At 39.2% G+C, this 24,852-nt stretch overlaps 1 protein-coding gene across 8 annotated transcripts in view; it reads right to left on the bottom strand.

Moving 5' to 3' along the window:
* gpam (glycerol-3-phosphate acyltransferase, mitochondrial) overlaps positions 1 to 24,852 on the bottom strand; it is a 179,737-nt gene that overhangs the window by 65,079 nt on the left and 89,806 nt on the right. For all 8 annotated transcript variants that reach the window (XM_072239647.1, XM_072239653.1, XM_072239649.1 and 5 more), the window contains 4 exons: positions 23,633 to 23,755; positions 16,740 to 16,813; positions 15,537 to 15,650; positions 10,815 to 10,964 (listed from right to left, as the gene is read on the bottom strand). In XM_072239647.1, coding sequence (XP_072095748.1) covers positions 10,815 to 10,964; positions 15,537 to 15,650; positions 16,740 to 16,813; positions 23,633 to 23,755 — 461 coding nt within the window. The remainder of the gene's footprint in view (positions 1 to 10,814; positions 10,965 to 15,536; positions 15,651 to 16,739; positions 16,814 to 23,632; positions 23,756 to 24,852) is intronic.

Below are 24,852 nucleotides of genomic sequence, written 5' to 3'. Positions count from 1 at the left end.
GGAGGGCTATGGTCCTGACGCAGGTTGATGGGAGTAAGTAGTTTAAATGGTTTGGCATGTTCAAGATTTTGAACTAGCAAAAATAAATATTTATCCTAATCTATTTAACCTACTTTCTTTTGCATTTTATGCATTGAATCATGTACTTTAGTCTTGCTGTATAATGTTGACAGTCCTGTTTGGAACCACTGACATCTAGTCATTTAAAATGACATTAAGTTCTTAACATTGAACATGTCGCATCAAAGACAGATTAAAAGACAAAGAGGAAGACAAGTACCTTTCTACAAATTAAATTTAAATTATATTTTTAAATATTTGACCTTTTCAATAATTTTAAATAAAAATATTTTAACTTTAATAGTTGGCAAAGTAGTGACATTGTTTTCTAGTTGTCAAAGTTCTTACTGGCCTTTCAAGAACGAACATCACCAATAGCTCATCCTCATCTAACCATGTTGATGCCATGGTCAGGAAAGCTTACCAGCACCTCCAAATGCTTAGGAGTGTAAAGAAATTTGGCATATCCCATTTGACCCCTAACAATTTTTATTGATGCACCACAGAATGCAGTATCGGGATTCAACTGCTTTGCCCATGACCACAAGAAACTGCAGAGGATTATGTACATAGCTTAGCATATCATGGAAAGCAGCCTTCCCCCCATTGACTTTGTCTATATTTCTGTTGTCTTAGTAAAGTAATCAAAGACCAGACTCACCCCCCACATTCTCTCTTCTTCCCCCTTCTGTCAGACAAAACCTGAAATCACATACTATCAGGCTCAAGGACAACTTCTATCCTGCTATTATAAAGCTAATGAAATATTTCCCTAACACTATAACATGGACCTGACCATACTGCCTCCCTCATTTTGACCTGGCATCTTATGTCTACTTGCATTGCACTTTTTCTGTACTGAAATACTTTTTTCTGCATTCTATTCTATTGCAGTTGTAGCACCTGAAAGCGCTGCTGTGATGAACTGAACTGTATGGACAGTACGCAAGACCAGTTTTCCCACTGTATCTCAATAAACGTGACAGCAATAAACTAATTTACCAATTTAGTTGCTGAGCAAGATATTAAAAAGCTAGATGAGAATATAATAATAAAACAAAATGTTAAAATAGGTCCAGCAAATACTAATTGTTTTCTTTCCAGTCCTGATGAAGAGTCTCAGCCCAAAATGTCAACTGTTTACTATTTTCCATTGGTGCTGCCTGACGCTGAGTTCCTCCAGCATTTTGTGCAGGTTGCTGTGGATTTCCGGACTCTGCCTTCTGCCTGTGGACATGTAAGACACAGTGTCTTTCTGTCTGCCTTTAATTTCTTCCTTTCCCGACTTAAACTTTGAAATTTTAACTTTATTCAGTCGGATCTTGCAAAGTGTTAATTATAACTATGGCTACTTTGAGAAGCACTAAAAAAAATTCCTGATGCTGGTAATGGTAAATTTAAAAAAACTGACGAAGCTTCTGAAGAGCCAGCCTGGGTTAACAGATTAGAGAGTCAAATGAGCTCTATTGTCACTGAATTAACTCAACTAAAAGAAAATCTTCTTCCTTTGGAGGGAAAATTGATTCTTTGAGCTCGGATCTTAAAGAAGTAACCTGTAATGCGGCTGACATTTCTTCTGGCTTGGAAAAAGCACAATGTCGGATTGTTGATTTGGAATCCGTTCTCGTCATCATAACATTCGAAATATTGGATTGTGAGAGAAATCAGAACCGGCCGACATACTGGACTATTTCGCTAAAATGTTTCAATCTCTATTTCCTGAGACATTTTCACAATTGCCCGACATCGAGGTAGCTCATAGGGTCGAAACTCCAAAAGAAGATAAAGACAGGCATGTTATTGTGCATTTCCTCCGTATTCGAGACAAAGACCATATTATTAAACTGGCAAGAAAACAAAGACTGTTTAAATTTCAAGGCTCTGAGATTCGTTTCTTTCAAGATTTTCCACGTGAAGTTGTTTGACAACGCTCTGGATTCGCGACCGTAATGCGAAGGGCCTTTCAAAAACAGATGAATCCTTTCCTTCTCTATCCAGCTAAACTAAGGCTTTTCGCTAAAGACTCTGGGGTTCGTATCTTTGAAGATCCAGCCGATGCACTGCGTTTTATTAATCCTTTCTCAGATGAGTCCGAAGCCTGAGGTTTAAAAGAATTCAATTATTCGATCGTTTTGCGATATAAGAAATGATGAGATCGGAAGAATTGAGAAGTACAGAAAGCCTTGGTATTAAAAAGTACTTTTATCTTTGAGATAGACTGGTTTGGACGGTTTTAACTTTAGAAGATATTTTATGGGATCTATTGGAAGATTGTAGAAATTTTAAACCATTTAGAATTTCTTTCTGTTTGCTATATATACGATTTAATTGTTCCTTTTTGCTTTGTATGGTTTTGTTAAGAACTTTTAACTACTATTCGGGTTTTTTTTACGTTTTATAGTTAGATGTAAACATTTAAAGATGGCGATGTTTTCTTTTTTGTGCAAATATTTCAAGAATTTGTTTTGGAAGTGTTTTTTTCTTATCTAATGTTATGAAAGTTACTTTTCAAATTGAAGGTAGTTTCTGTTAGCTGTTTTTTTCTAACTTAACTGTAATGGATTGTATGTCGGCTGTAATGAGTCGTATATCCAGGAGAGGGAGCCAGATTACTTTTTTATATTTGTACCTTTTACTTAGGCAGGTGGAGTTCAGAATTGCTTCTATGCATTTCTTGGGACTTGCGTCGATTAACATCGACTTATTTCTGGGCTTTGTAGGTTGGGTGGGTTTTTTTCTTTTTTCTCATTTCTATTTTTTATTCCCATTATGGAATTCCAGAGCGTATACAAATTATTATCATTGTGTTTATTACCACCACTTAAAATTTGTTTATCCTGACATGTCTTTAACTGTTTTCTTTAGATATAAAGTTTCATGATGTTAGTTAAACAGTTAAATGTTTTAAGTTGGAATGTCCGTGGTTGGAATCATCCTATTAAGCATAAGAAAACATTTTAAATTATTAATCGATTCCAACCTGATATAATTTTTGTACAAGAGATGCATGTCAGGTTATGTGATAAAAATCGATTTTTAAAATTTTGTAAGGACCCTCAGAGTCACGTAAACTCTCAAAGTAAAATTAGGGGTGTTTCCTTTTTTATTGATTCCAATATCCCCTTTAATCAGGAGGATATTATATCTGATATTAATGGTAGATTTTTGATTGTTAAAGGAACCATTTACAATAACAAAGTGGTTTTGGTTAATATATATGGACCAAATACTGATAATCCTTCATTTTTTAAAAATATTTTTGCTCTATTACCTGATTTAAATGAATATATGTTATTAATGGGTGGAGATTTTAATATTTGCTTAAATCCCCTGTTAGATAAATCATCAGCTAGACATCAACTCCCTAATCATTCTGCATCACTTATTAATTCCTTTTTAATTGATTATGGTTTAATCAAAGTCTGGAGACATATGCATCCTGCTGATAGAGAATATTCCTTTTTTTCACATGTTCATAATAAATATTCGAGAATCGACTATTTTATAGCTGACCCTCGACTTTTACTTAATGTTCAGAAATGTGAATATGATGCAATTGTTATTTCTGATCATGCTCCTTTAAACTTAATATTTGATTTGAAAGATGTTTCTACAAGACCACCTTGGCATTTCCCAGAACATTTGTTAAAAGTTCAGATTTTGTTGAGTTTATTGAAACAGATAAAAGAGTTTTTTCACTTTAACAATACAGGAAACGTCTCAAAGTTAATAATTTGGGATACGTTAAAAGCTTATTTACGTGGTCAGATTATTTCTTACTTAGCTAAGTTGAAGAAGCAGACAAAAACAGAATTAGATAAAATTGCTAAACAAATTAAAGAATTAGATAATCTCAACGCAATCTTTCCAAACATTGAATTGTTTAAAAGAAGAGTGGAACTACAATCACAATATAATTTATTATTAACTTATCCTATTGAAGGATGTTTGCTTAAATTAAAAAGTCAGTTTTATATTTTTGGGGATAAAAATAATAGGCTATTAGCTTCCCAATTAAGGGCTGCTAAAGCTAAAAGACAAATTTTAAAGATTCGTAAAGATAATGGAGATATAGTAAATAATTATGATGATATCAATATCTTTCAGGATTTTTATTCCGATCTCTATAAATCTCAGTTTCCAGCAGATCCTTCTAAAATGAAAGCTTTTTTATATAAGATTAAATTTCCTCAAATTACTGCTGAAGATCAACAGATCCTTGATGCTCCAATCGTTGAGCATGAAATTCAGAAAGCTATATGGTCAATGTAATCAGGTAAAGCTCCTGGACTTATCTTTCCAAGATAATGGCTAACCGTTTGGAAAACATTTTATCTAAAGCTATCTCTGTGGATCAAACAGGCTTTATTAGAGGCCATTACACTTTTTCTAATGTTCGGAGATTGATGATTATTATATATTCACCATTATCCAAAACACCTCAATGTGTTATTTCTCTGGATGCAGTAAAGGCATTTGATAGAGTTGAATGGACTTATTTATTTAATGTATTAGAGAGATTTGGCTTTGGTAATAATTTTAATAAGTGGATTCAAATAATCTATAAGAACCCTATCGCTCCCGTCATTACTAATAATCTTAGGTCTCCCTTTTCTTACTTTCACGAGGTACTCGACAAGGGTGTCCATTAAGTCCTTTATTATTTGATCTCGCATTGGAGCCTTTGGCTATAACAATTCGTGAAGCTAAAAATATTCATGGTATTTCTATAAATGGGACCATACATAAGATTTCACTTTATGCAGATGATCTTTTGGTTTATATCTCGAATCCTGAAGAATCTATTCCTAATCTTTTGGAATTATTGAATGATTCTGGAAAATTTTCAGAATATAAACTTAACTTAAATAAAAGTGAATTGCTCCCTTTAAATGTTCCTGTTTTTATATATAAGGATATTCCATTTAGAATTGTGAATTCTTTTAAATATTTGGGTATTATCATGACAAAAAAATATAAAGATCTTTATAAAGCTAATGTAGTTCCTTTATTGGACTCTATGAAACAATTATTTTCTAGATGGATTCCTCTTACACTTTCTTTAATAGGTCGTATTCATGCCGTGAGAATGATGATTTTACCTAGATTTTTTATGTATTTTTCAAAATAGACAATAGACAATAGGTGCAGGAGTAGGCCATTCGGCCCTTCGAGCCAACAGCACCATTCACTGTGATCATGGCTGATCATCCACTATCAGTATCCAGTTCCTGCCTTATCCCCATAACCTTTGATTCTGCTATCTTTAAGAGCTCTATCCATCTCTTTCTTGAAAGCATCCAGAGACTTGGCCTCCACAGCCTTCTGGGGCAGAGCATTCCATATATCCACCACTCTCTGGGTGAAAAAGTTTTTCCTCAACTCCGTTCTAAATGGCCTACCCCTAATTTTTAAACTGTGGCCTCTGGTTCTGGACTCACCCATCAGCGGGAACATGCTTCCTGCCTCCAGTGTGTCCAATCCCTTAATAATCTTATAAAGATCCCCTCTCAGCCTTCTAAATTCCAGAGTATACAAGCCCAGTCGCTCCAATCTTTCGACATATGACAGTCCCACCATCCCGGGAATTAACCTTGTGAACCTACACTGTACTCCCTCAATAGCAAGAATGTCCTTCCTCAAATTTGGAGACCAAAACTGCACACAGTACTCCAGGTGTGGTCTCATCAGGACCCTGTACAGCTGCAGAAGGACCTATTTGCTCTTATACTCAATTCCCCTTGTTATGATGGCCAGCATACCATTAGCTTTTTTCACTGCCTGCTGTACCTACATGCTTGCTTTCAGTGACTGACGTACAAGAACACCTAGATCTCGTTGTGCTTCCCCTTTTCCTAACTTGACTCCATTTAGATAATAATCTGCCTCCCCGTTCTTACCACCAAAGTGGATAACCTCACATTTATCCACATTAAACTGCATCTGCCCACTCACCCAGCCTGTCCAAATCACCCTGCATTCTCTTAACATCCTCCTCACATTTCACACTGCCTCCCAGCTTTGTGTCATCGGCAAATTTGCTAATGTTACTTTTAATTCTCTCATCTAAATCATTAATATATATTGTAAACAGCTGTGGTCCCAGCACTGAACCCTGCGGTACCCCAGTGGTCACCGCCTGCCGTTCCGAAAGGGACCCGTTAATCGCTACTCTTTGTTTTCTGTCAGCCAGCCAATTTTCAATCCATGTCAGTACTCTGCCCCCAATACCATGTGCCCTAATTTTGTCCTATGTGGGACTTTATCAAAGGCTTATCAAAAATATACCTATTTTTCTAACCAAAAAATTTTTGATCAAATTGATTCTACTATTTCATCCTTTATTTGGAATAATAAAAAACCAAAAGTTAATAAGTTTCATTTACAAAAATCTAAAAAAGAGGGTGGACTCACGCTACCTAATTTAAGATTGTATTATTGGGCTGTTAATATTCGACAATTATGTTTTTGGTTATATTGGCTCGATAAGAACCAAAAAAAAGCTTGGATTGATTTAGAATATAAAGCTATTAATCAATTTTATTTAACTTCATTATTAGGAGCTCCATTACCTTTACAACTTGCTAAAATCTCTAACTTAAATTTCTACCCTGTTATTAAACAGTCCTTACGGATTTGGTTTCAGTTTCACAACTCTTTTAATTTCAAACAATTTAAATTGGCTAGTCCTGTATTTCAAAATTTGCTATTTAAGCCTTCAATTACCGATCCCATTTTTCTTTTATGGAGAAATAAGGGGATTTGTTCTTTTGCAAATTTATTTACTGATGGTCGATTGATGTCTTTTGAAGAGTTAATTAGTAAATATTCTCTCTCTCACACACATTTCTTGCAATATTTACAGATCAGACATTTTGACAAAAATATGTTTCTATGTTTCCATATATGCAAGAATCTGCTTTGTTGGACACTATTTTCAATATGAATCCCTTAGTCAGAGGTTCCATTGGTAGAATTTATAATTTATTTTACTACAAAAAGATAACCTCTCACTAAAGATTAAACAAGATTGGGAGAGAGAACTTAATATGACTTTTGTTAACGAAGACTGGTCGCGAGTTTTGAAAATGGTTAATTCTTCTTCGATATGTGCCAATCATTGTTTAATTCAGTTTAAAATTGTTCACCGCTATTATTTAACAAAGGAGAGGCTATCCAAAATATTTCCTAATATAGATAATTACTGTGATAGGTGCAAAAATGAAGTAGCTACTTTGTCACATATGTTCTGGTCATGTCCCTCATTGAAACCTTTTTGGAAATCTTTATTTTCTACAATTTCTAAAGCTTTGAAAATTAATTTACAACCTAATACACTGATTGTTCTATTTGGAATAGTTCCGCATCATATTCAGCGTATTTCGTTTTCAAACCAACATGTAATTGCATTCTTCACATTTTTGGCAAAGAGAGCTAATTTACTGAGGTGGAAAGATACCTCTGCTCCTACACTAATTCAATGGTTTTCCCAAGTAATGTTATGTCTTAGTTTGGAAAAAATTAGAAGTAGAACTTTTGACCCCCGATTTGATTTTGAGAGAAGGTTGGGCTCTTTTGCTAAATATTATCATTTAATTTGAATCAATTTACATGGTTTCCTTCCAATCTTATATGATATAAATGTGATTGGTGGTTATTGTTTTCTTTTTCTTTTTTTATATATATATATAAATGATTGTAAGGTGTATCGCTCCAGGAGTTGGTTCCTAATGGTTTTTTTTTTCTTTTTTTTGTTTTATAGTTAGTGGGTTTTTGTTTTAGTTAGCTGGGGTTCTCTTTTTCCCTTCTTCTTCTATAAATTTTTTTTCATTAGCATATATATGTTTTTTTTCAGCTTCATTAATTATATATGTACTAATTTGCTAAATCTCTGTATTTTATAGCTGTAGAAGATAATATTAATAGAAAGATTTAAAAATGAAATGGATTTCGAGCATCTGCAGATTTTCTTCTGTTTGAAATACTAATTGTACCTGAGCTAGTTGTTTTGCTTTTTAAGGCAACCAATCAGGAGAGAGTATAATGTGCCAATATCAACATTTTATGCAAACTTTGTCATATTGGAATTCCATGTAGCAAGTGAAGGAGGAAAACTGTGGTGAGACTTCTGGTTTTTAGGAAGAAGAAGCTGACTAGACTGCACTTGGAAGTATCGTGTGCAGTTCTAGTACCACACAATAACGATGTACTGCAGAGAATGCAGAGTGCATTTACCAAGATGTTGATTGGGCTGGGGGACTTTAATTACAACAAGAGATTGGTAGGCTGGGTTTGTTTTTGGTTTCGGTAAGATATTGGCACATTCAATCACAGTGGCTTATTTGGGGGTCAACAAAAGGTGCTATTGTACTTTTTTAATGTTTTTTTATGATTGCAAGATCTTGCTGGATATTAAGAACTTAAAGTACTGCAGGTCTATCCCATTAGCAAGTTGCTCATTGGCAGAGAATACAAAGGAGCTGCACATCATGCTGCTGTCTTGAGACGAAGGAGGTGTACAGTCTAATAGTACATTTTTCATGTGGAATGCCGCAAGTTTAATTCATTGATTTACTGGCCGAGACCAGGAGCAGTTGGAAGGGAAGCTGTGTGGCCTTGGTCGTAGGGAGGACTAGGCCACAAGCTGCAGTGTTGCCTGTTTAGAGCTGTCAGGTGCAAAGGGTTAGAGCTGGTGCACTCCAACGGGGCGGTGTGGCTGTGTCTAGGCTGAAGTGTGTTTGCTCGGCAGAAGACAAGCTACATTGTGGTCGACTGCAAATTTCAGCAGCATTCACTTACTCAGGGTCTGGACTATATTTTTTTTGTATAGTTGCATTTTACTGATATCATATATGTACTTGCTACTTTGTATGTGCGAGGACTTGGCCGCAAGCTGCGGTATCACCTATTTACAGTCGCCAGGACAGAGGTGTCAGAGGCAGTCTGCTCCACCAGGGATGATGTGATGTGGTGTGGTGAGGTATCCAGGCTGGAGATGATGCTGCTCCCAGTGTCCATTTGTAGAAGACAAGCTGTATTGTAGTTAACTGCAGATTTCTGCGGCATCCATGACTTGGATCAGGACTTTTATTTTGCATGGCTGTATCTTACAGATATCTTTATGTGCTCACTATCTTGTATGTGCTATGTCTGATTTGTGCTGTGTTGGTAGTGTGTATTGCCAAGGAATAATGCTGTATTCATGGGTATTCATGCATGGTTGAGTCAGAAGTATAACACAGAAACAGGGCCTTCTGACATCTACAAGACCATAAGACATAGGAGCATAATTAGGCCATTGAGCCCATTGAGTTTGCTGGCCATTCCAATGTGGCTGATCCTGGATCTCACTCAACCCCATACACCTGCCTTCTTGCCATGTCCCTTGATGCCCTGACCGACCAGGAAACTATCAACTTCTGCCTTAAATATATGCACAGACTTGGCTTCTACCATAGTCTGTGGCAGAGCATTCCACAGATTTACTACTCTCTGGCTAAAAAAATTCCCCCTTACCTCTGTTCTAAAGGGTTGCCACTCAATTTTGAGACTGCGCCCTCTAGTTCTGGATACCCCCATCAGAGGAAGTATCCTCTCCGCATCCACCCTATCTAGTCCTTTCAACAATTGATAGGGTTTCAATGAGATATCCCCCACATACTGGAACTTAGAAGTAAGTACAGGCCGAAAGTTGCCAAACATTCCCCATGTTCCCCTTCATTCCCGGAATCATCCTTGTGAACTTCCTCTGGACTCTCTCCAATGATAACACAGTTCTAGTTCATGCTGACACTATTTAAACTGCCTACTGCCATCGACCTACACTGGAACCATAGACCTCCATATCCTTACTATCCAAACTTTTTTTGAATGTTGAAATCAAGCTCGCATGGACCACTTGTGCTGGCAGCTTATTCCACACTTTCATGATCGTCTGAGTGAAGAAGCTGCCCCTCAAACTTCTCACCTTTCACCCTTAAACCATGACCTTTGAACTGTAGTCCCACCCAACCTCAACGGAAAAAGCATCACACATCAAAGTTGCTGGTGAATGCAGCAGGCCAGGCAGCATCTGTAGGAAGAGGTGCAGTCAACGTTTCAGGCTGAGACCCTTCGTCAGGACTAACTGAAGGAAGAGTGAGTAAGGGATTTGAAAGTTGGAGGGGGAGGGGGAGATCCAAAATAATGATAAAAAGCATGCTTGCATTTACCCTGTCTATGCCCTTCATAATTTTGAATGATAATTCAACTCGAATTGAATTGTTTTCCCTTCAGTTAAAGAGGCTGAGGAGCACTCTGATAGAGGTGAATAAAATTATAAGAGACATAGACAGAGTATAGCATCAGAATCTTTTCCCTTGTCGGAGGTATGAAAAACAAGATGCACCAGTTTAAGGGAGTGATCAATATCTGACACATTGCAACAAGAAGTGGTGGATTCAGACACAATCACTTTATTTGATCAACATTTATACAGGCACTTAAATACGCAAGGCACAGAAGAATGAAATTAATGGGATAGGCAAAAAGACTGGCATGGATGTGTTTCTGTTTCCGTGCTGTGAAGGAAAGGGATAAATAAAATAAAATGTTACATCGGCATGAAATTAAGAACAGGAGTTGGCCAGAATAAGCCTGTATGATGCGCACCTAAGACAAGCCCATCAAGTTTAGTTCAAATAGTTGGCAAAACATATTCTGAAATATTGATGTGGGTTACTAGTAAAAAAATTAATGAACAATATCATAATTACCTGATCACAGCTGGTGAGATGTTAGCCACCATTTGCTGAAGGATTCCTCGAGCTTTTCGCTTTATTTTACTCACAGCTTTGGGGTCCGCCTGGACAAGAGTTTCCACAGGCATCCGATCAGTCACTGTATCAACAATGGCCTTTTGCACTCTGCAATTCACAATGAAATAAATAAAAATAGAGAAAAGAATCAGAATCAGGTTTATTATCACCAGTATGTGATGTAAAATTTGTTAACTTCACAGCAGCAGTTTAATGCAATACATAATATGGAAGAAAAAAATTAAATAAATTAGTAAATCAATTACAGTAGATATATATTGAATAGACTAAAATTGTGCAAAACCAGAAATAATAAATATTAAAAAACTGAGGTGGTGTTCATGGGTTCAATGACCATTTAGGAATTGAATGGCAGAGGGTAAGAAGCTGTTCCTGAATCACTGAGTGTGTGCCTTTAGGCTTCTGTACCTCCTACCTGATGGTAACAATGAGAAAAGGGCATGCCCTGGGTGCTGGAGGTCCTCAATAATAGACGCTGCCTTTCTGAGACACCAGTCCATGAAGATGTCCTGGGTACTTTGTAGGCTAGTGCCCAAGATGGAGCTGACTAAATTTACAACCCTCTGCAACTTCTTTCGGTCCTGTGCAGTAGCAACCCCCACCCCATACCAGACAGTAATGCAGCCTGTCAGAATGCTCTTCACAGTATATCTATAGAAGTTTTTGAGTGTTGTTGTTGACATACCAAATCTCTTCAAACTCCTAATGAAGTATAGTCACTGTCTTGCCTCCTTTATAACTGCATCGATATGTTGGGACCAGGTTAGGTCCTCAGAGATCTTGACACCCAGGAACATGAAGCTGCTCACTCTCTCCACTTCTGATCCCTCTATGAGGATTGGTATGTGTTCTTTCGTCTTACCCTTCCTGACTTCCACAGTCAGCTCTTTGGTCTTACTGATGTTGAGTGCAAGGTTGTTGCTACAACACCATTCCACTAGTTGGCATATCTCGCTCTTGTACACCTTCTCATCTCCTTCTACCAACATTGGTTGTATGATCACCAAATTTACAGATGGTATTTGAGCTATGCCTAGCCACACAGTCATGGGTATAGAGAGAGTAGAACAGTGGGCTAAGCACACACCTGAGTTGCACCAGTGTTGATTGTCAGCGAGGAGGAGAAACAGATTGTGGTCTTCTGGTTAGGAAGTTGAAGATTCAATTGCAGAGGGAGGTACAGAGGCCCAGGTTCTGTAACTTCTTAATCAGGATTGTGGGAATTATGGTGTTAAGTGCCGAGCTATAGTTGATGAAGAGCATCCTGACACAGGTGTTTGTATTGTCCAGGTGGTCTAAGACCGTGTAAAGAGCCATTGAGATTGCGTATATTTGAAATTCCAGTACATTTCAAACCCAGTCTGCTCTATTCTGCAGTTTTCATCATGGCATTTTTAAAAATTAAATACTTCCTGAAAGATTTGCAAATTTAACCACGTAAGGATGCATTTAAATTTCTTGGGAAGCCAAAAACTGCAGATATTGGAAAACTAAAATAAATAACACACTTAGTAGACCAGGCAGTATATGTGCAGACAGAGAAATAAGTGAACTTTTCAGTTCTAAAATCAAGAAAGAGAAACTGATCTAACATTTCAGATTAATAACATTTTAAAACAGCATATAGAAGTTAAAAATCAAATATATTTTATTGTTGAATGCAAGGAAGAGTTGAGATGGAGCCGGCAACTAAGGTTAAAGGAAATCCAACAGGGTTCTATAGCTATATTTAGAATAAAAGGGTGGCCGGGAAACAGTAGGTCCCTTAGTGATCTGTAGAGCTGCCTATGTCTTGAGTCACATGAGATAGGTGTGATGTTTAATGAAGATTTCTCCAATACACCTATTAACCTATACATCTTTGGAATGTGGGAGGAAACTGGAACATCAGAGGAAACCCATGCAATGATGGGGAGAATGTATAAACTCCTCACAAACAGCAGAAATGAACTCTGCTGGCGCTGTAATAGTGGTACGCTATCCACTAGGCTAACATGCCACCCTGGAAAGTACAAACTCCTGACAGTGACAGAATTGAACCCAATTTGCTAGCAACCAGTCAAGAACAGAATGGCTGCCGATCAATTTTAGAAAAATTAGTTGCTTGAGATTCACACATCTTGACCATCTTCTATGCCTCAACTGAAAACTTATTATGAGATTAAAATAGCAAAGTTGTTTGATGTATAAATATAAAGTACTTGTAAAGATCACAATAGCATCTTGATCACAATTTCTTTGGCAGGACTCTTTGTCTAACTGTGGAAAGTAACCAAAGCAGCCCTTCTGAGATTTTTCCTCTTCCCACCCTGTCTCTTGCAAAAGTGCCATCCCCTTATTGCAATTTCTCCGTCTCCGCCGCATCTGCTCTCAGGATGAGGCTTTTCATTCCAGGACGAAGGAGATGACCTCCTTTTTTAAAGAAAGGGGCTTCCCTTCCTCCACCATCAACTCTGCTCTCAAACGCATCTACCCCATTTCACGCACATCTGCTCTCACTCCATCCTCCCACCACCCCACTAGGAATAAGGTTTCCTTTGTCCTCACCTACTACCCCACCAGCCTCCAGGTCCAACATATAATTCTCCATAACTTCCGCCACCTTCAACGGGATCCCACCACTAAGCACATCTTTCCCTCCCTCCTCTCTCTGCTTTCCGCAGGGATCGCTCCCTACGCGACTCCCTTGTCCATTCGTCCCCACCATCCCTGCCCACCGATCTCCCTTCTGGCACTTATCCTTGCAAGCGGAACAAGTGCTACACATGCCCTTACACTTCCTCTCTTACCACCATTCAGGGCCCCAGACAGTCCTTCCAGGTGAGGCGACACTTCCCCTGTGAGTCGGCTGCGGTGATATACTGCGTCCGGTGCTCCCGATGTGGGCTCCTATATACTGGCGAGACCCGACGCAGACTAGGAGATCATTTCGCTGAACACCTATGCTCTGTCTGCCAGAGAAAGCAGGATCTCTGGTGGCCACACATTTTAATTCCACGTCCCATTCCCATTCTGACATGTCTATCCACAGCCTCCTCTACGGTCAAGATGAAGCCACCCTCAGGTTGGAGGAACAACACCTTATATTCCGTCTGGGTAGCCTCCCACCTGACGGCATGAACATTGACTTCTCACACTTCCACTAATGCCCCACCTCCCCCTCGTACCCCATCCGTTATTTATTTATATACATACATTCTTTTTCTCTCTCTCTCCTTTTTCTCCCTCTGTCCCCCTCACTATACCCCTTTGCCCATCCTCTGGGCTTTTTCTTCCCCTTCCCCTTTTCCTTCTCCCTGGGCCTCCTGTCCCATGATCCTCTCATATCCCTTTTGCCAATCAACTGTCCAGCTCTTGGCTCCATCCCTCCCCCTCCTGTCTTCTCCTATCATTTTGGATCTCCCCCTCCCCCTCCCACTTTCAAATCTCTTACTAGCTCTTCTTTCAGTTAGTCCTGACGAAGGGTCTCGGCCCAAAACGTCGACTGTACCTCTTCCTAGAGATGCTGCCTGGCCTGCTGCGTTCACCAGCAACTTTTATGTGTGTTGCTTCTGAAATTTTAACCTGACTTGTATCACAAAAATCCACCCAAGATCAGAGATCTGTTTAAGCATATCCTACAAGTGACACTAAACCAGCAGTCCACAACCACCGGGCCGCAAAGCATGCGCTACCGGGCCGCAAGGAAATGATATGAGTCAGCTCCACCTTTCCTCATTCCCTGTCATGCACTGTTGAACTTGAACATAGGGTTGTCAACTGTCCCATATTTGCCGGGACATCCCATATATTGGGCTAAATTGGTTTGTAAATGGTGTAAAGCGAAGAAGCAATTACCATTAATTTATATGGGAAAATCTTTTGAGCATTCCCAGACCCAAAAAATAACCTAACAAATCATACCAAATAATACATAAAACCTAAAATAACACTAACATATAGTAAAACCAGGAATGATATGATAAATACACAGCCTATATAAAGTAGAAATAATGTATGTACAGTGTAGTCGGAAAGATTAAGCAAAAACCGATTTGTGGGGGAAAAAATTGGCACATGTGCACATGCGCACATCACATATGCGCACATCACGCCTGCGCACACAAGTGCCTGCGCAAGGCTTCATGGTCATGGTAGTCTTTCTCGGGGTAAACCCAAGTGTCCCATATTTGACTACTACTTTTGTCCCTTATTTGGGAGTGAGAAAGTTGGCAACTCTAACTGTAAAGGACATGTTGAGGTGAGTTTAACCCTACTTGAGCACCCCCCCCCCCACCCGCCCCCTGGTCGGCCAGTCTGCAAGAATATTGGCAATACTAAACCGGTCCGCAGTGCAAAAAAGCTTGGGGACCCCTGCACTAAACCATTAACATGACATGTCAGTGACTGCACCCATTCTATCAAATCATCAATGCATTATGATGGCAAATACATCAAAGAATCTAAAGGGCAAATGCACTACTTTTTTAGTTGTTTTCCTGATTTAAAATAAAACAACAACAGGGGAAAACCTGAATATTTATTTAATTCGTTTATTAATGAATTTTAAAAAATCAAACATTGTAAGCAGAGGTAGTGGTGGGACACAGAAACTAACATAGTATGTGGTGGTCTGTCACTTTGTAAATCTTCCAGTCAGTAATATTCAGCTCTCCATACCTGTTGCTGTTTAAAACGTTCTCAATCACATTCCTGGGAAACATATCACGATGCACATCTCTTTCCTGAACAAACAAGACATAGCAGAGACGCCGGGCCAACCAGCCTCGATATCTAATCAATAAATAAAAATGAGGTAAAAAAAGAATTATATAATTGCCCCAAACCAGCAAATAATTAATGCATTTGCTCACTGATAACAAGGACCATTTCTTCTTTTTAAATGTTCTGTTTCAAAAGTGATGTTAATAAAGTATAAATAAAAATTCTGCTTGGTCATAATTTTAAGATAAATATTTTTCATTTTGCAACACTGTCTCTTGGGAACAAGTACACAACAGCTGTCTACTGCAATTCAAGTTACCTTCTTCCCATTCCTGCTTGTTTTTTTCTGCTTTCCTTTGCCCTTACAGTACTATACATCATTTCCCAATGAAAGATGCAAATTGGACAGGGAGCTTGTTCATAGCCCTTTGACGACATCATTTCCAGCTAACAACACGCAGAAACTACCATTCCAAATGATGCATCTAATCTTAAAAAAACTCAAATTCCCTTTGGGTGCCAGTAAAGAGCTGAAAAAACTCAGATGAAAGCCACTGTACTGATTTGTAACTTAATACAATTTAGTTGTTAGCATGATCTTGGGTCATTACTGATGAAATCATACTTTTCTTAAAATATTGTTATTGCTTTGGCAAAGACTTGATGGTAGAAAAAGCCAATCCATTTTCAGCGACAAGACCTGCTTATAAACTTATGAAAATCTTTTTTTGCATGGTTTGATTTGGGTGTTAGCTCAACTGACTTCAAATGTTAAAGACATGAATGTTTATCGTTCTGTGTAAAAAATTACCAATGCAGCACTTTTTGGGACTAGGAACAAAATATAAAATCTCCTTTAAGTTGATCTCAGAAATCTTTTCTCTGCAAAGGGTGTTATCTTATTATTTATCTATTATTACATATATGCCACACATGATAACATAGAAAAGACATCAGGATGAATGTAATTATGCTCATTCAATTGTCATACTTGCCATTTCTGAAGACATTGTACAAAAATTGAATGAGACATCATCCTCATGTCAAATCAGACTCACAGCCAAGTGAGGTAATATTATATTAATATGCTTATTGAAAACTGATCATTATTAAACAGAGAAAACACATCTAATATTATGTTGAAAATTCAGATCATACCTGGTGTGGGTTTCATTAATATAAATAACATTCCGTAGTCCTTGGGAAGGGATGCTGGCATTAAACAGTTTATCCTAGGTAGCAAAAGGACAAAGCACTGAAATCATATTTACTGTGTGCAAAATACAAGCAAAAGAAGCTTCTAGCAAATGTATTTCTTTAGCCAAGCTTTGATATTCTGAATAGTTCATTAACACGCATTGGTATGATCTAGATTATGTAACATAAGCATTTCATGACTGATAGGAGTCTGATTCCAGCCCAGATTTTTGGGACTACTGTCTCCACTTTGCTGAACGAGTTCCAACTGAAATGACCATGCCCATTCTTCAACTTTCACTATTCTTTGATGAATTATCAAACTAGAGTCATGAATGTACTCGGGGCTCTATTTTTTTTTTATATAGATTAGGGAGGCGAAAATTAACCAAGGCATAAATGCAATCCACCAAAATCTATCTCAAATACAAATATGCATATCAAACCACAGCAGGAATAAGCTCAACAATGATATTCCCTTCACTGAACAGCCTCCTAAATCTATCTGGGTGTCCGTCTACACAACATGTTCTAACCAGTATTCCTGAACTTCTCATGACTTACTGAATTGGTGGGGGGGGTGGGTTGGGGAGAAAAGAAAGATCATGCTTGCACAGGCATTTCATTCTATATATCTACGTAATGGTTATCATTTGAGCAATGTTCTAAGAATAAAGAATCAATGTTTATATGGAAAGGGAGAGGATGGATAGAAAAAAAATCAAGATAACTCTTATCATCAAGAACGCCAACTGTTCCATCCTTCGGCCACATTTTGGGAAATCTTATCATCTGGCTGTCCTATTCCCACCTGCATATAGGCAGTATATGCCTAAATAATAAAATTTAGTCGACTTAACTACTTTAACTTTTTAAAAGAAAAAAAGATGGGTATGTGGGGTAATGTGGACAACTTTACTCTGCATCTATCCTGGCATTAGGTGCAAAATGCTGAACTTACTCCATTTGTTGACTCAAGAATTACTTACCTCAACAAGTATAAAATCTGCAGGATAATGTAATACAGTACAATTCCCATAATCTGCGATCACATTGTTTGAAAATTTTGATGGCTTGGCTTCTGACTCAATAGGGTCCTGGTTCTTGTGCTCTTTTAAAACCCACCAGGACTCTGGTTCTCATGCCGCTTTTAAATTCACTGGCTTCACTGAAAATTTATTACACCTCTGTAAAATATTTATTGTACTAGTATAATATTAAAAAATAAACTACAAGTTGGAGTAAGAGTGAATGTTTTTGAATATCCGTAGTGTTCAAAGCAAGGTCAGTGAACTTGTTAGTGGCCATTACAGAAATATGGTCGCAGGGTGGAAAGGATTGGGAATTAAATATCCAAGGATATCAGGTAATATGGAAGGATAGGGAGGTGGGGTAGCACTCTTAATTAAAGATGAAGTTAGGCATGGTGAGAGACAGTACAGGATCTAAGTAGCTGAATGTTGAATCCATCCAGGTAGAGTCAGGAATAGTAAAGGGGAATAAAAAAATCACTGGCGGGAGTTGTCTATCAGCCACCGAATAATAACATTAGAGTGGCACAGGCAATAAACACGGAAATATCTGAGGCATGTAAGAATGAAACAGCAGTTATCATGGGGGACTTTCACTTGCACATGGATTGGGTATATCAAGTTGGTCGAGGTACTCTCAAGGAGGATGCATCCGTGATGGCTTTCTTGAACAGCATGTTACTGAACCTACAAAGAAATGTGCTATTTTAGATCTGGTCCTCTGTAATGAAACAGGTAAAATTAGTGATCTTGCAGTTAAGGATCCTCTTGGAAAGAGTGATCACAGTATGATTGGGTTTCTCATATAAATGGAGGGTGCAATAGTTCAATCTAAAAAAACTGTGTATTATGCCTAAACAAAAGAGACTACAATGGGATGAAGGATGATTTGACTAATATAGACTGGGAACACAGGCTATATGGTGGGACGGTTGAAGAACAATGGAAGACTTTCAAAGAGATTTTTCAACAAAAGTTTATTCCAGTTGAAAGCAAGGACAGTAAGGTTGGGGGCAGCCAGCCTTGGATAACTAAGGAAATAAAAGAAGGCGTCGAAATAAAAGCCTATTCATACAAAATCGCCAAGAGTAGTGAGAAATTGGAAGATTGGGAAAACTTTAAAAAGCAACAAAGAACCACAAAGCAAGCAATAAAGAAGAGGAAAATAGATTAAGAAAATATACTAGCACAAAATATAAAAACGGAGAGTAAAAGTTTTTATAATTATATAAAGTGAAAAAGAGTGGCCTAAAGAGAACGTAGGTGCCTTGGAGAACGAGAAGGGGGAATTGATATGGGTAATGAGGAAATGGCTGAGGGTTTGAATGACGATCTTGTGTCAGTCTTTATGGTGGAGGACATGTCTAACATGCCAAAGAGAGACGTTATGGATGCAATGGAAGATGAGAACCTCGATACAATAGCCATCACAAACAGGTAGTGCTGAGCAAACGTGTGGGCCTGAAGATAGACAAGTCCCCTGGTCCTGATGGAATGCACGCCAGGGTACTGAAAGAAATGGCAGCAGTTATTGTAGAGGCTTTGGTGATAATTTACCAAAATTCTCTGGACTCTGGGCAGGTCCTGACAGATTAGAAGATGGTGAATGTCACATCACTATACAAAATAGGATGTAGGCAAAAGGTAGGTAACTATAGGCCAGTTAGTTTAACATCTGTAGTTGGGAAAATATTTGAAGCTATCATTAAAGAAGAAATAGCGAGGTATCTGGAAAGAAATGGATCCATCAGGCAGATGCAGCATGGATTCAGCAAAGGCAGGTCCTGTTTGTCAAACTTCCTGGAGTTCTTTGAGGATATAACGAGCGTAGTGGATAGAGGGGGACAGATGGACGTTACTCACTTGGATTGCCAGAAGACATTTGATAAGTTGCCGCATAAAAGACTTATCCATAAGATAAGAGTTGGGGGTGATGTATTAGCATGGATAGAAGATTGGTAAACTAATAGAAAACAGACAGTTGGGAAACATGGGTGTTACTCTGGTTGGCAATCAGTGGTGAGCGGTGTGCCGTAGGGGTCAGTGCTGGGCCCGTAACTGTTCATGATGGACATTAATTATCTGGAAAAGTGGATCGAGTGTATATATCTAAGTTGCTGATGATACTAAATTGAATGGAAAAGCAAATTATGCAGAAGAATATTGAGATATAGGTTAAGTGACTGGGCAAGGGTCTGGCAGATGAATACAATGTTGGTAAATGTGAAGTCATCCACTTTGGATGGAAAAATGGATGAGCAGATTATTATTTAAATGGTATAAAATTGCAACATCATGCTGTGCAGAGGGACTTGGGGGTGCTTGTGCATGAATCACAAAAGGTTGGTTCACAGGTAGAGAAGGCTATCAAGAAGGCAAATGGAATGTTGGCCTTCATTGCCAGAAGAATTGAATTTAAGAGAAGCGAGGTTATGCTGCAACTATACAGGGTACTGGTGAGGCCGCACCTAGAGTACTGTGTGCAGTTCTGGCCTCCTTAGAAGATACTGGCTTTGGAGGCGGTGCAGAGGAGATTCACCAGGTTGGTTCCAGAGATAAGGGAGTTAGACGATGAGATCGAGCCGCCTGGGATGGTACTTGCCAGAGTTCAGAAAAAAGAGAGATCTTGTAGAAACATAAAATCATGAAAGGGATAGATAAGATAGAGGGAGGAAAGTTGTTTCCACTGGTAGGTGAGACTAGAACAGGGGACATAGCCTCAAGATTCAGGGGAGTAGATTTAGGACAGAGATGAGGAGGAACTGCTTTTCCCAGAGAACAGTGAATCTGTAGAATTCTCTGCCCAATGAAGCAGTGGAGGCTACCTCAGTAGATAGATCTAAGACAACATTGGATAGATTTTTGCATAGTGGGGAAATAAGGGTTATGGGGAAAAGGCAGGTAGGTGGAGATGAGTCCATGGCCAGATCAGCCATGATCTTATTGAATGGCAGAACAGTCTCCACGGACCAGATGGCCTACTCCCACTCCTATTTCTTATGTTCTTAAGAGTATTAACAGGAATACTCCTTGCAATAATAGACTGAAATATCTGTCAGTCCAGCACGTCAAAGCCTGCAACTTGCTCGTTCTGTTCATAATGAAGATGCTTCAAAATTACTATTTAAAAGTACTCACAAAAAATATAGAACACAGAATAGTACAGCACATTACAGGCCCTTTGGCCCACATTGTTGTGCCGACCCTCAAACCCTGCCTCCCGTATAACCACCCCCTACCTTAAATTCCTCCACATACCTGTCTAGTAGTCTCTTAAACTTCACTAGTGTATCTGCCTCCACCACTGACTCAGGCAGTGTATTCCACACACCAACCATTCTCTAAGTAAAAAACCTTCTTCTAATATCCCCCTTGAACTTCCCACCCCTTACTTTAAAGCCATGTCCTCTTGCATTGAGCAGTGGTGCCCTGGGGAAGAGGCGCTGGCTATCCACTCTATCTATTCCTCTTAATATCTTGTATACCTCTATCATGTCTCCTCTCATCCTCCTTCTCTCCAAAGAGTAAAGCCCAAGCTCCCTTAATCTCTGATCACAATCCATACTCTCTAAACCAGGCAGCATCCTGGTAAATCTCCTCTGTACCCTTTCCAATGCTTCCACATCCTTCCTATAGTGAGGCGACCAGAAATGGACACAGTATTCCAAGTGTGGCCTAACCAGAGTTTTATAGAGCTGCATCATTACCTCACGACTCTTAAACACTATCCCTCGACTTATGAAAGCTAACACCCCATAAGTTTACTTAACTACCCTATCTACCTGTGAGGCAACTTTCAGGGATCTGTTGACATGACCCCCAGATCCCTCTGCTCCTCCACACTACCAAGTATCCTGCCATTTACTTTGTACTCTGCCTTGGAGTTCGTCCTTCCAAAGTATACCACCTCACACTTCTCCGGGTTGAACTCCATTTGCCGCTTTTCAGCCCACTGCTGCAACCTATCAATGTCTCTCTGCAATCTTCGACAATCCTCTACACTATCTACAACACCACCAACCTTTGTGTCATCTGCAAACTTGCCAACCCACCCTTCTACCTTCACATCCAGGTCGTTAATAAAAATCACGAAAAGTAGAGGTCCCAGAACAGATCCTTGTGGGTCACCACCAGTCACAACCCTCCAATCTGAATGTACTCCCTCCACCACCACCCTCTGCCTTCTGCAGGCAAGCCAATTCTGAATCCACCTGGCCAAACTTCCCTGGATCCCATGCCTTCTGACTTTCTGAATAAGCCTACCATGTGGAACCTTGTCAAATGCCTTACTAAAATCCATATAGATCACGTCCACTGCACGACCCTCATCTATATGCCTGGTCACCTCCTCAAAGAACTCTATCAAGCTTGTTAGACACGATCTGACCTTCACAAAGTCATGCTGACTGTCCTTGATCAGACCATGATTCTCTAAAGGCCCATAGATCCTATCTCTAAGAATCCTTTCCAACAGCTTTCCCACCACAGACATAAGGCTCATTGGTCTATAATTATCCGGACTATCCCTACTACCTTTTTGAACAAGGGGAAAGCATTTGCCTCCCTCCAATCCTCCAGTACCATTCCCGTGGACAACGAGGACATAAAGATCCTAGCCAGAGGCTCAGCAATCTCTTCCCTCGCCTCGTGGAGGAGCCTGGGGAATATTCCATCAGGCCCTGGGGCCTTATCCGTCTTAATGTATTTTAATACCTCCAACACCTCCTCTCCCTTAATATCAACATGCTCCAGAACATCACCCTCACTCATACTATCCTCACCGTCATCAAGTTCCCTCTCATTGGTGAATACCGAAGAGAAGTATTCATCAAGGACCTCGCTCACTTCCACAGCCTCCAGGCACATCTTCCCACCTTTATCTCTAATCAGTCCTACCTTCACTCCTGTCATCATTTTGTTCTTCACATAACTGAAGAATGCCTTGGGGTTTTCCGTTACCCTACTCGCCAAGGCCTTCTCATGCCCCCTTCTTGGTCTCCTTCGCCCCTTCTTAAGCTCCTTTCTTGCTACCCTATATTCCTCAATAGACCCATCTGATCCTTGTTTCCTAAACTTCATGTATGCTGCCTTCTTCCACCTGACTAGATTTTCCACCTCACTTGTCACCCATGGTCCCTTCACCCTACCATTCTTTATCTTCCTCATCGGACAAATTTATCCCTAACATCCTGCAAGAGATCTCTAAACATCGACCACATTGTCCATAGTATATTTCCCTGCAAAAACATCATCCCAATTCACACCTGCAAGTTCTAGCCTTTTAGACTCATAATTTGCCCTTCCCCAATTAAAAATTTTCCTGTCCTCTCTGATTCTATCCTTTTCCATGATAAGGCCAGGGAGTGGTGGTCACTGTCCCCCAGATGCTCACCCACTGCATTAAACTGCATTTTATAAAATTAAATTAAAGACAGTCATCTATAAAATTTTATCCTTAGTCTCATCAACATGCTCCTTATTGAACCATATCCTATACACAGAAGTTAAAATTCTTACTTCCAGGACATCAGGAAACAAGCTTGAGAAAATGCATAACAGAAAGCAGATGAATGTGTCCTGATTTTCCACATTCTCCAAGAAAAAATTGTCTCCCCAATTAAAATCAATGGATTTACTGGATTAATTCTGCTTCAATGGTCAAAAATGGTCACCACATAAATCTGGTGAGTCATTTCGAGTGGATACCAATACCAAATTAATGGAGCTAAGCATTAACTACTTAACTGTAATATAATTCGTGCATGGCAAGAATACAGAAGGTATTTTATTACTGCATTTTACCTTATACATTACTATAATTACCCTGCTTAATGGAGAACACACATGACAGCATCGCCCAACAAATGGCCGCTTTCTGCTCAGAATTGACTCCTTTCCAGTAGCAACTGCAGACTGAAACACACCAGAACTGGAATAGTATTTTACCTGTAAAATATTAGAGCAGAATAATAAAGGCATGAGAGGAATTTTGATAAATAATGCAGTTGAAATTAAAAAGCCCTCCAGGACATAAAAATATGTTGTCAATACCAACATGTTAGACACACCTTACTTTAAAAGGAAAACCAACAACGGCCCAATTTTAGTCAGTGTATTCCCCCATAACTGCTTGAAGCATGCGTATATGTGAGAATGATCACCCCCACCTTCATCTCTGCCCAATGATCCAAATTTTTACAAATTGCTGAAAAATACTCTGACAAAACCTTAGCTATAACCTACCTGAATCAGAATCAGGTTTATTATCATTGATGTATGTCATGAAACTTATTTTGTGGCAGCAGTACAATGCAAGATTTAAAAATACTTATAAGTTACAAAAAAATTTTTTAAATAGTGCAAAAGCAAAATAGTGAGAGAGTGTTCAGGGTTTCACAGACTTTTCAGAAAGCTGATGGCAAAGAGGAAGAAACTGTTACTAAAACATTACAACACACATCAAAGTTGCTGGTGAACGCAGCAGGCCAGGCAGCATCTCTAGGAAGAGGTACAGTTGACGTTTCAGGCCGAGACCCTTTGTCAGGAGTAACTGAAGGAAGTGCTAGTAAGAGATTTGAAAGTGGGAGGGGGAGGGGGAGATCCAAAATGATAGGAGAAGACAGGAGGGGGAGGGATGGAGCCAAGAGCTGGACAGGTGATCGGCAAAAGTGAAATGAGAGGATCATGGGACAGGAGGCCCAGGGAGAAGGAAAAGGGGGAGGGGGGGAAAACCAAGAGGATGGGCGAGGGGTATAGTCAGAGGGACAGAGGGAGAAAAAGGAGAGAGAGAGAGAAAAAAAGAATGTGTATATATATATATATAAAACGGATGGGGTACGAGGGGAAGGTGGGGCATTAGCAGAAGGTAGAGAAGACAATGTTTATGCCATCAGATTGGAGGCTACCCAGACGGAATATAAGGCGTTGTTCCTCCAACCTGAGTGTGGCTTCATCTTTGCAGTAGAGGAGGCCGTGGATAGACATGTCAGGATGGGAATGGGATGTGGAATATCAGAATGGGAATGGGATGTGGAATGTCAGAA

This window comes from Mobula birostris, chromosome 21 (assembly GCF_030028105.1).
Source record: "Mobula birostris isolate sMobBir1 chromosome 21, sMobBir1.hap1, whole genome shotgun sequence".
Lineage (NCBI taxonomy): Eukaryota > Metazoa > Chordata > Chondrichthyes > Myliobatiformes > Myliobatidae > Mobula > Mobula birostris.
This window is presented reverse-complemented; position numbering and strand designations above follow the sequence as displayed.